Raw genomic sequence first — 13,566 nt, 5'->3', positions numbered from 1 at the left:
TAGTGAAAGACAGAGTATGCTGGGAACAGATTTTATTCTTGCAGTATAACTGAAGTTAAAGTCTAATGTTTTTATCTTGTTAACCAAAATACTGCAGTGGCTGGATATATGAAACAGTTTAGCCAGAGAACATCTCCTCTTTAGTGTTGGATTGATAGTTGAATACAGGTTTGAAGTTATTAGAAGGGAAGAATAGAAAGTACCACTGAACAATATCGGCCCTGCATTCTTCAGGTCATATTGCTTGAACAGGGGTGGATGAACAACTGTTTCATTTTAAATAGGCACAGGTAAAATGATTTGAAACATTTGATGTGAATTTGAACGTGATTGGCTTTGCATTTCTTTCAAGGAAATTCTCCAAAAGCATAGCATTCACAAACCAAGAAAAGTTGGAAGAAGGGTCTTGGGGCAAGAATGAGAGGAAAGAAGGAAATAGAAATGCATACAGAAGAGGATAAATTCTAAGAAAATTAGATAGGCTAACTATCTAAACTCACTTTGTTTTTCGCTGTAGCCCATGACACAAACTTCTATATAGCTTTCATGTAAAATATTAATGTGGTAAAGAGTTAAAAGTCCCAAACTGCCCTAAAAGTTGGAACCCCATCCAGTTTTGTAAACTCATTTATCACACATTTATCATATTCCCAAGGTTTTTTTTTTTTTTTTTTTTTTTTTGCAGCATTCCTTGAATCATTGTTAACATCTTTCAACCCCCACAAAAACTTGTTACCTCATTATTAAGCCTGCTGATCTGCTGCTTGGTCTCTTCTGCTTTGATAACAAGCACAGCAGCACCAATTTCAGCCTCTGAAAAAAATTCAAATGCATATAAATGAGAGAAGTATAGTAAGTTGGAAACAGCAATGCTGTTCTTGCACTTATCCGATGCTTTAAATTTAAACCTAGTTTGCACTTGTGTTTAATGTCTAGTGTATAATGTGCAAGAAAAGTGTGACAAATAAAGTTCATACTGCTTTCTTCAGTCTGAACCTGAAAAGACTGAAGAGTACAACCCTGGTGCCAACCGTGTGACATGTCAACCGTTTTTGAAAATCAGAGATACAATTAAGCTTCTATTACCATTTTTGGCTTTAAGAGGAACAAAAAGTGTCCTAATAGCCTCCATGCAAAAAGTACAGAATTATGTGAGGACTGTTTATTCATAAAAGAGGGGAGGTTGGAAACAGTCTGAGCTTCACTAGTTGTGTCTCTTCAGCATTAGTCCACTGTCCTCCCCCTCTCTTTCTTTCTTCCCCACCCCACCCCCCATGCTGATGTACTCATTTCCTCTGTGGTGTTATTTTATCAACCTTTTCAGAGTGTAGGTCATTTAAGGCTTCTTAATTATTAACAAAGGTTGAGAGCCAAGTCTGCACATGGGTCTTTATGATTTTTTTTTATTTGATATTGAAATGTTCTTATGTTGAATTTTGTTCTTGTGTTTAGTATCTTCCATGGCCAAAAGTTTGGGAGCTTGGGGTTCCTAGCTGATCCTACAGTACTGCTGATAAAATATAATGCATGAAAATACAGTACTCTTTGCAAAACTGTTCTATCATGGTTATCTGTTAGCAGAAAAACACCAAATGGTCTTCGGGACCCTGTTGTATTTTTCTACCGTACCGATGGTGGTACTTAAGTGGTACTGAAAGTACAGATATATGTTAAATCCATTTATGCCACTTCTGAGAATCAAAGAAACAAAGGGGAACAAAAGCAGTTATGAAAACTGTTTTCTCTAAAGAGTGATTTTCCCAGGCAAAACTAACCTCCAATTGTAGGAGATAACCTGGATTCCTGCCTGAGCTGATCAGAGCTGAAGTCAAAGGTTTGGCTTTCCTCATTATGGTTTCCATCTTCAATCCCATCAACAATTCTGTTGAGAAAAATTGGAGTGATGGAACAGTTTCATAAACAGTTTCATAAATATCACATTCATAATTATGTTGTCAAAATTACTCCTAAAGGGCACATTTTTAAGCAACAGTAAATTTTGCACAACATTAAGTTTAGAGAAAAGTAAAAACTGTTATATTGGTATAATTCTTGTGAGTCACTAAAGATTAAACTTACTGTTGGAGGAAGGAATGTGAGGCCAAACATAATTAACTGAAGTTTCAACATTTTCATTACTCTGCAGTATATTCTGGGTCCTAACAAAACCTGTGTTGAATATAGTTTGTTTTTCATATCTGAAGTAATCTGTCACCACTCTTCCTTCTACACCAATTAAAGATGCTTCACTATGCTCTTGTGAAGTTTAAATCTCCCTGCATATAACAGCCAGACTCTTATATTAGGCTTACTTAGGCAGAACCTAAGCCTGAACATAACACATTTATAAAAGCATCTCTGTAAACCACAATCAAAAGGGTTGTTGCTATGCAAATAGCTATTCTCAAAGTTGGTTAAACCTAGATAGGTCAGGCAGCGCAATCTTGTTTGCAGATTTGGTTTAGGAAGATGTGTAGACCAGCCTGAAATGTCCCAGTTATGTTGGTATTGGTATTGGATCTAAGTACTAGAAAAGGCATTTTTGCCAGGTGTTTGTACTCATGGACTGCAGTTGACCTCCAATTTGCAGTGTCAAGAAATACAAAGGAAAAAAATGAAGCATTTTGTACAACAATCAAGTGCTGCATACAAAGAATAGAAAACTGGTGTCAGGTGGAGAAATCAATACACACTATTAAAAATATAGTCATAATTACGAATGTTTTTTGTTCTCATTTATAACAAATTGTCCTATAAAGATAACGGTTTTAAAGTCGATGAAAGTGACTCAGAAAAATGCCAGTCGACAGACGTAGAACATAAATTTCTTGTGTTGTGCAGGCACAAGATTCAGAATTTGTCTTACAGTAGGCAGATGAGTTAAATACTAATCTGGAAGGGCTAAAGCTGGCAGCTCTTGGCCTCTCAGTCAATGGTGATAACTTTGTGATGATAGAAATTAGACTTGCCATCTAATAAGGATATTCTCAAGCAAATCTCTTGACTGAAAATGGAGAAAGGAAGAACAGCCAACACAGAGATATCTGTGCTGTATTTGGCTTGAAGGACCCATGTGACTTAGACCTCTGTGCACATAGCATATATTCTTGTCCTTCTTGGCTCTTCATGTGGGTTTAAGGTTCTGTGTCATGTCTGAGTGTTCATGATGCCAGTTGGATGTTATTAGATGTCACTAATCTTAACCAGTCTCTGGGAGGAGATGAGACCCAAATGTGGTGCTTGAGCTGCTCTGGCCTATACTGTTATCTGCAGCTGAAAAACCTGAACGATTACTTTGTTTGAAATTTGCTGTAAAACCTGTTTAATGTCATCTGGCCTCACTGCTTCAAAAAGCAAATTTTAAACACTAATATCCCTTTTGTAGGTATTTCTAATTATATAAAATGCTAACATTTTAACTGCCTTTAAAGCACACAGGGGAAAACCTACTCAGACGTGACTTGGAATTTATAGGTGTTATATTCTTTAAAGTGTTTAAAAATTCAGGCTGAAAAGAAACTGTATTAGCAAAAATAGCTAGTTCTGGAGAGCCAAAAGACAGGATTCTATGTGGAAAATACGTCATGGGCAAGATGCTTATTCATATATAAAAAACTGGCTTTGGAGCAAGATAATCTACTGTGCTGAAAACACGAAGGGACTAAAGTAATTGTAAGTCTCACCCCTTTCTGAATTAGCTATTGTACAGCTCTGAATTTTCTCCTGAAGACAGACACCACCACTCCTAGAAATCCGAAGTCAGAAAAGATTAGCATGTGGCCTCTTCTATGCAGCTGGTCAGGGCTTGAGTGCACTAGTCCAAGTAGGTCTGAGGAGATTCAAATGCATAAATGGCTCTTCCCAGGGCTGCCTTTATCGCTTACACTTTATTTCTTTTGATGCTCTTCTACTTCATAGGCAGTACACAAAAAGTGATTGGGAAGACTATGACTGCATCCTAGAAGTTCTATTTCTTGTACCAAGAGCTATTTAAATATTTCACCCAGTCTCTGTGCTTTATTGCCTTCACTACGGTGTACAAGGAAAGAACCTGAAGCACCAGTGAATAGTTCTGGTGGGCTTACCGTAGGGAGCATCCATAGCAGACCAAGCTTCTTAAGCAGACAAAGTACATTCTCTTGACAAAGTGTGGTTATACACCTCACAACTGCACTGACTGCACGTTTCAACCAGAGTTTGCCTTCCCCTTACACTGCCGTCCAACAGCAAAGAAAAGCGAGGACCTTAATTAAGGTCTTATTTTCTCTTTAGTAGTTGCTATGAAACACTTAAGGCTCTTTTTAGAGTAACTTTAACATGTCAGTTTAAATGTTCTGATAATATAAACTAATTTTGGGAAATAATATGGAGGTGTTTTGGCTGGAAAACAAAGTCTGAAAACACATATGTCTTGGATCAATTTTCCAGCCTATTAAGAGCATTATTCTGCAGTTATAAAATTATGAATGAAAATAGGAAATAATAATATATGTAACAATACTTGTTTCAGATTTGCTTTTGCAGCCTTGGGTGCCAAAATCTGGCTGCAGGTGTTCAGAACAATAATTAGCAAGATTACATTTCAGCAGAAAATATGAAAGGTAGCTTTTTCCCTGACTTACCACTACTTATGCAAATGATAACGACCTTTACTCATAGCTAACCTGAACCAAATTCATATGAGATCTATGAAAGAATGAGAAAATATCCACTATGCATTTCAATTTTGCTAGTGTAGAAGCCGGTTTTCCACACATTATTTTCCCCTATAGTGACAATACTAAAATCAGTTAATGTCCTGCTCCTGTTTGAAACACAACTGTACTGGTCAAATATAAGATGAGAGGGAAAGATTTCCATATAGTCTTCCCTGTCCTTTTTATGATTGTATCCTTAGGGGGACAGGTGCCTTGACAGAGGTAAACAAATATTGATCAAGCTGTGGCTATTTCATGTTTGCAATTGCAAGCTGCTGAAACTACCACTCTGCCTCTAGTGAATAAAGGAAGTTCCTGAATATGTAAAATACTTCAAATTATAGAAACCAAAACTTGAACTGGAAGATCAACTGCTGCAGCTCCTCATATGTGAAAAACTGATTGTGATTTCTGTAAAGAACTGATTCCAAAACTCTTGGTAAATAGTTAATTATTACATTGCTGCAATTCAGAAATAAGATACATAAATCACCTTACAACTAACATACAAGTAAAGAAATAAAAATTTTTAAGATTATACACTAATAATACAACAGTAAACCATTATATGACTCTTTTTTATGTCAAAAGTCACAGCTAAACAATTTTCTCAACTTCATATTTATCCTCTGCATAACTTGCATTATCAGGTTTCTTTTCCCTGATGTAAAAGAACTTTAAATATTTTCTAAAATTGCTAGGCAATAGTTTTCCATTATAGTCCTCTACACTGTAGGGGAATAGACAGGGATCGGCGACTGGAAGATCACGGGATGTGACGGAAAGATAGACTCCTCCCCATAGGAGTGGCAGGAACAGGAAGCGCAAGAGCTATATAAGCGTGTGACGCAGCCAAATAAATGGACATTTTGTATCCATCATATTGATGTCTGTGCATCACTGTCCCCAGGGTGGGTAGAGCCCTGTGTCCCGGAGATGCGGCCCAAGATGAGTTCTCCCGTAGAAGCGTACAGCAACATACTCTAGTAATTTCTGTATTTGCACAGCTATGCTGTATTATCATCTACTTGCTTTCTAAATGGCTGTCTCTCTGATGGACTCAGAATGTTTCACAGTGCTATTGTGGGAATGCTTATTATTATAGATGGACAAAATGATACCATAAAGCCAGACTATTCAAATAGTAATTTTTTGTAATTGCTCAATACTTTCCCTTTTTACTGGTAGAAATACTTTATTTTGCAATAAAGTCCTAAAGTCACGACATACTGTATAGTGAGTAATAGTTCCTACAATAAGAGGACTTCTCCTTCTCTGTGGGATGAACAAAAGTATCAACTATTGAAGAAAAAGAAGTATTTTATAGTGTTACAATCAGCATATTTTTAACACGCGTTATGTGATAGAGAAGAAAATAACCATTCATAACTATTACCTTGGGCTCAGGTCAGGTGGACCACTGGTGGTCAGTGCTGAAAGGTGTAACTTAAGGTTTTTCTCCTTCCTTCTGGAGTAGTAATGGAGCTCTGTTTCATGTTTGGTTCTGGAGGGGTTTGAAGTGCAAGCACGGATGGGCGAATGAAAGGGCACCGTTCCTGAGGCCAACTGCTTCAAGTTTCTCCCTAGGTAGCTTTTATTGCTTCCAGCCTTCTTCTGCTGAGAGGAATTTGTGCTTCTTGTATGGATTGGTGAAAGGGAGCTGCTCTCTTCCTCTCCCTCCTCATCCTCATCTTCATCTTCCACAATTGAAGGGAGTCTCTTCTTTATATTTCCATTTCCCTTGAGCTCTGTCTAAAATAGCAGATGATACATACTAGCATAAAATTCAAAGCCTGATGTTGCAGAAACAGAGTTTCTTCTGGTGTTAATCCTGGAACAAACCCAGATCTAGCACAGCTTTCATGTCTCATTAGAGATAGCTCTTTTGGAACTCTTCCATAGCATGCCTCTTCAGCTATGGCTATATGTGCACACATGAGGCAAATACAAACAAATTAAAAAAGGTGACTAGCGACATAGCCAGTGAACTCACTGCAATATGTTTGGTTACCAAGAAAGATTACTTGACTAGTTCTTACAAGCTGTGTGCCATATGTACACTTGAGTAGATTAATCTTGCTTTATTGAGACATTATTTCTTTTGAATGTTACACTCTCAGACTCCTGGTGGACCAAGGGAAAGAACCGAGGCTGGTAATTCATATAATTCCACATTTTCATGTGGAACCCTGTATAAACGTATAAATAGCATTTACACCAGTTCAGCTCAAGCCTGAATGTCCTTTGTGCCCTTCTTAGTTGTTGTAACTGAAACCACTGCTGGGGTAGCAGGCAGGTTTTTCAGTTTATGCAAAGTTCCATTAATGCACCAATGGTGTGACGGTGTCAACTTCAGAACTGAGCCATCAAAAAGCACAGCTACACCTGTTTTTTTTTGTTTTTTTTTTAAATGCAATTTGAATGCTCAATGTTGGAACCAGGGTGATTTCGAAACAACATAAACCTGGGTTCTGTACTTTATGTGCTAATTAAAGCACAGTGGAAGAGAGCAATGTATTGTTTATTATTGTTTCATGGTAACAAAATACACTGGTCATGAGTGCTGAGATATGCCAACACAGAGCTCATGTCAGGATCAGGTCATAACTCAAAAATAGTTCCATTTATTCCCATGGTACAATTTACTGTATTTATTGGTAGTAGGTGAATGGACTAAGGCAGAATCAGGTTCCAGGTCAAATTAACAAAATTCACACATCTCAGTGAAGAGCATAGCCAAATGCAACTTCATGGTTTCAGAAAAGTTTGCTATTAATTTTTCTTTTCAGGCTACTACTCTTAAGCTTAGTTAAGGCACTGTTAACTTTAGATAGAAAAGCTCAGATGAGCTTTTATACTCAAATTTCCCAGATTCAGGCCAAGTAAGACTGGCTGGGTGAAAATGCGGATTTGGGGAATTTATCCAAATGTTCTAAGTGGTTATTAGTACCTGTCTAAATGTTTTGCAGCATGGGTTTAATTTTGCTGTGTGCTACAGCACACTTCCATTGAGTGAATGCTTTTCTCTTAGTACACATTGACAGATTTAGTGAACTAGGTCCTTTCCACCTGAGATGTATAAAAAGGTAAGGATTTAGAACAGTGGCAAAACACCTGTTTATGTAAAATATAATAGCCTTGTTGTCAAACATAATAGTCATCTGAAGCCTGTCATGATGATCAAACTGTACAGGACCTGGAACTGATGAATGAGCTTTACCCATATTTACAATTTTGGCTTGGGTAACCATGTACTTAAAATGCAGGTGCTGTAGTCGGATATCCAAATCCAGCACCTGGGAAAAAGATCATAAGCTGTTACTCATAAAATGGACGGTGGGAGAACTAGCTGCAGGATGCTATTGAAAGTCTCATTCTGAAACCATGGAAGTCAGTTGGAGTTTTTCTAGGTTTTCTCTTGCCATAAATATGTGCATATTTCAAAGTAAAGCTTGGCATATTACCAAATGGGACTAACATACCTGAGATAGCGTAGACTTGTTTGATAATTTTGATATTACCTGAAAAAACAAAACAGAACAGTAGCAAATACGTGCGTCTGCACAATATTGGCTTCCAAGTGCAAACAAACATCTAAACCAAAACACTTAGGGTGATACAAGAAAAGAATCTCATGATAAAACAACTGTATTAAGTTAAATGGTGACATAGCGCTGAAAAAAGGATACTCCTTGGAAACAGATGTTGTGAGAAAAAAAAAAGTTTTATTTTCATTAAAAAGCTAGTTCCTGAAAAAATAACATTTTACTTTAATAAAAAGTTGGGCCAAGGCTCCAACCATGTGGGTTTGGAGGTGGGTCAATGTATGCCTGGTGGCTTCCATGCTGGTTTGATGGAACCCCATGCAGGAACAGTGCTCTGCTTTGGTCCTACCTCTCTGTAGCTCTAGCTCCTGTGCCAGCCTAGTCCTTGCATGTAGGTGATCTAATTATCTGTAGCATCTCTGGGGAATTTTCAGAGGCAGTGATGGAACTGAAGAAAGTAGGACCAATGTAATCCTGAGGGAGATACGTGTCTAACAGCTAGTCAAGGCCATGCCATTTTCCCTTCTTGGATTAAACAGAAAGCGAAACAAAAGAAAAGGAAGAAGAAAAAATCATGCAAGTTTTATGTGTAACTACTTCTAATAAAATCCACTGGAACTGCTGAATAATATCTGTTATGAATATTCTGTTGTTTATTTGAATGTCTACACCTTCACCATGGGCAAGTCTCTGACAGCCTACATGCTGAATATACATAGGAAAATTTTAGTTTGCCAGGTAGAATTTTCAGAGGTGATTTTCAGTTTTCCTAAACCCACATGTCAAGATAAAAAGTGCTTAACACCCATTAATTTGAAATTCATAGCATCAGTTTATTTTTCTCCAAACTCAGGTAGAAGAAGTTAAGCCTTTTGGAAGTCATTGGGATTTCAGACAGGAGTACAGAGCTCCTAAATACACAAATTTTAGGCACAGATTTGCTAAAAATAGTTGTGTTCTTTTCTTCTTCACAAGTTTTTCAGGTTAACCTGAAAATTGTTTCACAGATGCTCATAAAACTGAGGGTACTAGCAGTGGTATAATACACAAATACACAATGTTTAAGTTTGTGTAAGCAGAAATCCTACTCCACAACAGCCAAGCCAGTAGCAGGTGTATCAATAAATTCAGCAATAACACTCTAATAACTGCCAAACAGAAAAACTGCAATAATTAGGCTAAGTAAATAAAATAAAGGCTGTGTTTTTCCTGAGTTAGATAAAGTACTAGATGATATTAGCAGAGGACAAGATCTCAGACACTGAAATCTCCCAGCTTGCATTGTAGTCTATGTCAACTGAAGAAACGCCTTCTCCTTCAAGATTACGGAGAGCTGGAAATGTACTAAAATATTAAAGGCAGAATTAGGAAGTAGTAACAGTCCATTTTGCATATATTTTTAAGATTGATTTACAAAGTGCCCAGAATTTTAGGGCATCAGTTTGCTTGGCTTCTAGGCACAGGTGCAGTATAAATGGTAAAGATCTTAGAAAGTGTGAATGAATTTGCCTGCTGAAGGCTTTAGAAGTGACTTGCCATTTGTAGCTTGTAATGCAGGTGATGACTTATCTTTTTTTTTTTTTGTCTGCTGAACATGTGTGTTAATCCTGATTGTACATCTCGAAAACAAAACCAAACAAATCATATGGACGTCTCCTAGGTGTCCTGGTGGCATTTCCCACAGCTTTGCTGGAGACTTCCAGGTGGACTGGGCTTTCAGCTCCGTGACCAGCTGGGCGCACTGTTCCCTGGCTGCCAGGACCAGTCGCTCCACTGCCCATCAGCACAGCGGTCCCAGCCACCCATAGGTCCTCTCTGCTCTCAGTGTTACCCTTGCGGGTCGCTGCAGCAGAGAGAAACTGGCTGCAAAGGAAATGGGGGTAGTGGCAGCACTTTGTGGCTTTATGACCTTGCCAACAGAAATGTAAAAGGATTTTTGAAGGCAGGTCGTTTCTCTCAGGAAGGGGAAGGAGTGTGCTTGGGAGTGAAGGGTAGCAGAAAAGAAGGATTGGTATGAACAGGGAGCAGGCGATGTGAGAAACCACTCATCAGGTTTTCTTCTTTCATTTCCGCAAACTGACCCCTTTAACTCACTGGGGACAGTTTCAGTCTGAATTAATTGGTACTTTTAGATAAATCCTGGACCTATAAACTATTTTTCCATAGAACAGAAACCACAGTAAAGAGTGTTGTAATTATGTCTGTATTTATATGTTGCAGCCATGTTTATTGTTTGTAACTTTGAACACCATATCTTGCACACATAAAACAGGGGCCCGGACCTTATGGCATGGTAGTTGAAAGTTGGTAAAAGAAAGTATAATTAATCTGTCACCAGAGAGAATTCTCAAGAGTTTGGCTTTTAAACCTCCTTCAGCAACTGTCTTCTCTCTCTCCCTGCAAAAATACCATTCTCAAAGAGAAAAAGGAAAGATAAATACAAGAACAAGGATGAAGCCGATCAAAGGGCAGTAAATTTAAAGACTTCACATTGCACCTACCTTTATCTCTGTAAAATGTAGTATCAGAGTAAATATGAGGTACTGTCCTAGTTTCTGGTAAAACATTTTAAACGCTTAAAATAAAATGCTCTTTTTTTTTTCTTATGCAAAAATAAAGAGGATGCAAAATAACTCACATTCTAATCTTTTAAAATGAAGTACAACTCTTAAGGGATAAAAGCTGCTGAAAGAAAAACATGGGTATTTCCCCTGCTGTGCATTAGGAAAAAAAAACAACAAAAAAGACTGATGTTAGCATGAGTTGTGTGAAATACTGTCAAAGGGTCTAATTCAGTTTTTAATTTCAGCCTTGGTATCTCTTTATGTCTTGTGAAACCAGTTATTAAATTTAATTTTATAAGATAAAAAAATAATAGATCATGTACAAAAAGCAGACTCAGATCGAATTCTTCCGTGTATGTATCTCAAATTTATAATCTTGTAATTATTTAATATGCTAATATAGAGAGCTTAAAAATTCAGTAATCTTTATCACTGCTTATTATAAACACAAAAAGAACATTCCCCTATCTGAAAGCACTGATGGTTTGCTGTTGAGAGCCAGTGATCTGAAGATTTTTCCAGGGTCAAGAGACAGTAGTCTTTAATAGAACAATCTCTACCAGCAGTTGTGGCCAAGCCAGGTAATTAGCTGTACAATAATTCAAGACTAATTCAGATTATAAATCCCTAAAAAGAGAAATATAGAGATGCAGCTAAATTTGGGGTTAATACATTCAACGTCCAGGTAAGTAAATTTGCATTTTTGGGCTCAAAGGAATGTTATCAGCTTTTACAGGCCTGATTCCTGTTGTCTTCACAAGAAGTAGGAACAAAAGTAGAAACATGATTTTGCTGATTTGTTTGCAACTCTTGTGTCCTAAAATATATGAATGATTATTTGAGAAGTCAAAGGGTAAAGTACACTTTCAAGAAAGGAAAGGATTCAAAATCAGAGTAGAACTTTAATGTTCTTTGGAAACAGGAAAAACCCATTTAAGAGCATTGCCAGTGTGGGGGAAAAAAACAAGAACGCATGACATATGTTCTATTCTTTGCAAATTTACTGTATGGTAATGGAAAGGAGATGAACACATACTGCTGAAAAGCTTAATGCCTCACATGTTCAGGCCTCAATTTTCCATAATCAGGACATTTTTCAATGAAATAACACAAATCCATTGAATCACAAAGGAGTCAACCACTCGCAAAGAGTTTCTCAGGTTAGATATAATTGTTTTACTGCTAAATTTACTGAGCAATTTAACCCTTTTTTTTTCTTTTTCTTTTTAAGACTTTCTATAGTTCATTGGCTTGTTCCTATGTTTTCTCAGGTTTATTCTTATATCTTTTACTTGCTTAATGGAGAGATAAAGAAAATGTATTTTGTTGAAGCAGATGCTTTCAGTATTCTCTGATCCTACCTACAGTATAGAGTATATTGAATTAGCTGCAAAGTTGAACAGCAGATCTGTCACCAGTATTTTATCCTAGGCGACCAATAATTGTGAATTGCCGTGAGCTCTGCAATCTTCTGTTAAGTCATTATCCTACATCATTCCTATCTTTTCAAGGAATTATTGTAGCCTGTGAAGTTAAGACAAGTGTTCAATAACTGGCTGGTTGTGCTTAGCTTTGGATAAGTTTTTTTTTGCAAATTAACACTTTCTTGGATTCAAATTTATCACATGAGCTTTTATGTTTAGTATTAGAGGTTTACTTTTAATATATATATTTAAAACCTGGATGTTAAGTTCACTGCATTGATTAGTAAAAATTTTTAATTATACTTTGCTTGTTTTATTAACAATACAGGATCTGTTGCATTTTGTGTTAAAAAGATAAGTCATGTCACAGAAACAAAAACTAACCTCTCTGTCACTTGCTCCAAATCAAGAATCAAATAAATGGTAAATGTGGCTGGTATAATTTGTCATTTTTACTTCTATATTCTTACTTCCCTCTCCCCCACCCCAAAACAGGAGAAAAAAATAGTGTCCCAAACTGCTCTGAACATATATCTTTCATAGCAAACCTGTGCCAATAAAAACTAAAAAAAAAATAAAAATTAAGGAGACAGTCAGTAAGGTCAAAAGAAGACAAAAGGAGGAATTGTTAAAATAGACAACAGACTGGCACTGCCTGTACATTCCTATGGCAGGTTGCATTTTTTTGAAAAGCTTGTAGATTACCATAGATCTTGTAGATTAGACAAAAGATATACTTTTTAACACTCCTACAGTATGATCAAAGTCATGGTAAGATTTACATACTATTAATAGAAACTACTATTAATGCTAACAGCTTTCAAAGCAATAAAATTCAAAATTCTGCCCCTTCCTGAAAATACTCAGATATATGCTCAACTTCATGGCACTCCGAGATTTCACACAGGCTTGTAAATATTTGCAGGACTGGCCCTGTGGATTGATATAAAATTAGACTCTCCTCAAGGTTGTAGATACTGCAGAAGAGTTGCTCGTATCGTTAGCTTTATCTTTAAATGAAACTTCATACTACTTTTTTATGTAAATATGTGTATCTAACCTCAGAGAGGCTCTTGAAAAGAAAAGAGGATGACAATGAAGTAGACCTTGAAAAGTACACTCCCAAAGAATTTAATTACCTCCTAATTGCCTATTTCCAAGCATTCCCAATGCTGCCCAGTTGTTTTGTTAGCACTCAGAGGTCAAACCAGTGGGTTGAATGTTAAGTGACTCACTGAGGACAGCAACATATCTGTGGAGAATTATTAAGTCCAGCTTTGTCTGGCTTTTAGGGTAAACATTACAAAGAAGGCAGGGACTGGCATAATCTGTTTCT

The 13,566-nt window shown here is 37.0% G+C and overlaps 1 protein-coding gene across 1 annotated transcript in view; it reads right to left on the bottom strand.

Moving 5' to 3' along the window:
• Window positions 1-13,566, bottom strand: part of KCNH8 (potassium voltage-gated channel subfamily H member 8) — a 207,724-nt gene that overhangs the window by 15,103 nt on the left and 179,055 nt on the right. Inside the window, exons 14-17 of the mRNA XM_075085701.1 lie at window positions 8,180-8,218; window positions 6,094-6,449; window positions 1,776-1,882; window positions 737-813 (exon numbers count right to left, since the gene is read on the bottom strand). Of these exons, the coding sequence (XP_074941802.1) occupies window positions 737-813; window positions 1,776-1,882; window positions 6,094-6,449; window positions 8,180-8,218 (579 nt within the window). The remainder of the gene's footprint in view (window positions 1-736; window positions 814-1,775; window positions 1,883-6,093; window positions 6,450-8,179; window positions 8,219-13,566) is intronic.

Source organism: Phalacrocorax aristotelis, chromosome 2, assembly GCF_949628215.1.
Source record: "Phalacrocorax aristotelis chromosome 2, bGulAri2.1, whole genome shotgun sequence".
NCBI lineage: Eukaryota > Metazoa > Chordata > Aves > Suliformes > Phalacrocoracidae > Phalacrocorax > Phalacrocorax aristotelis.
This window is presented reverse-complemented; position numbering and strand designations above follow the sequence as displayed.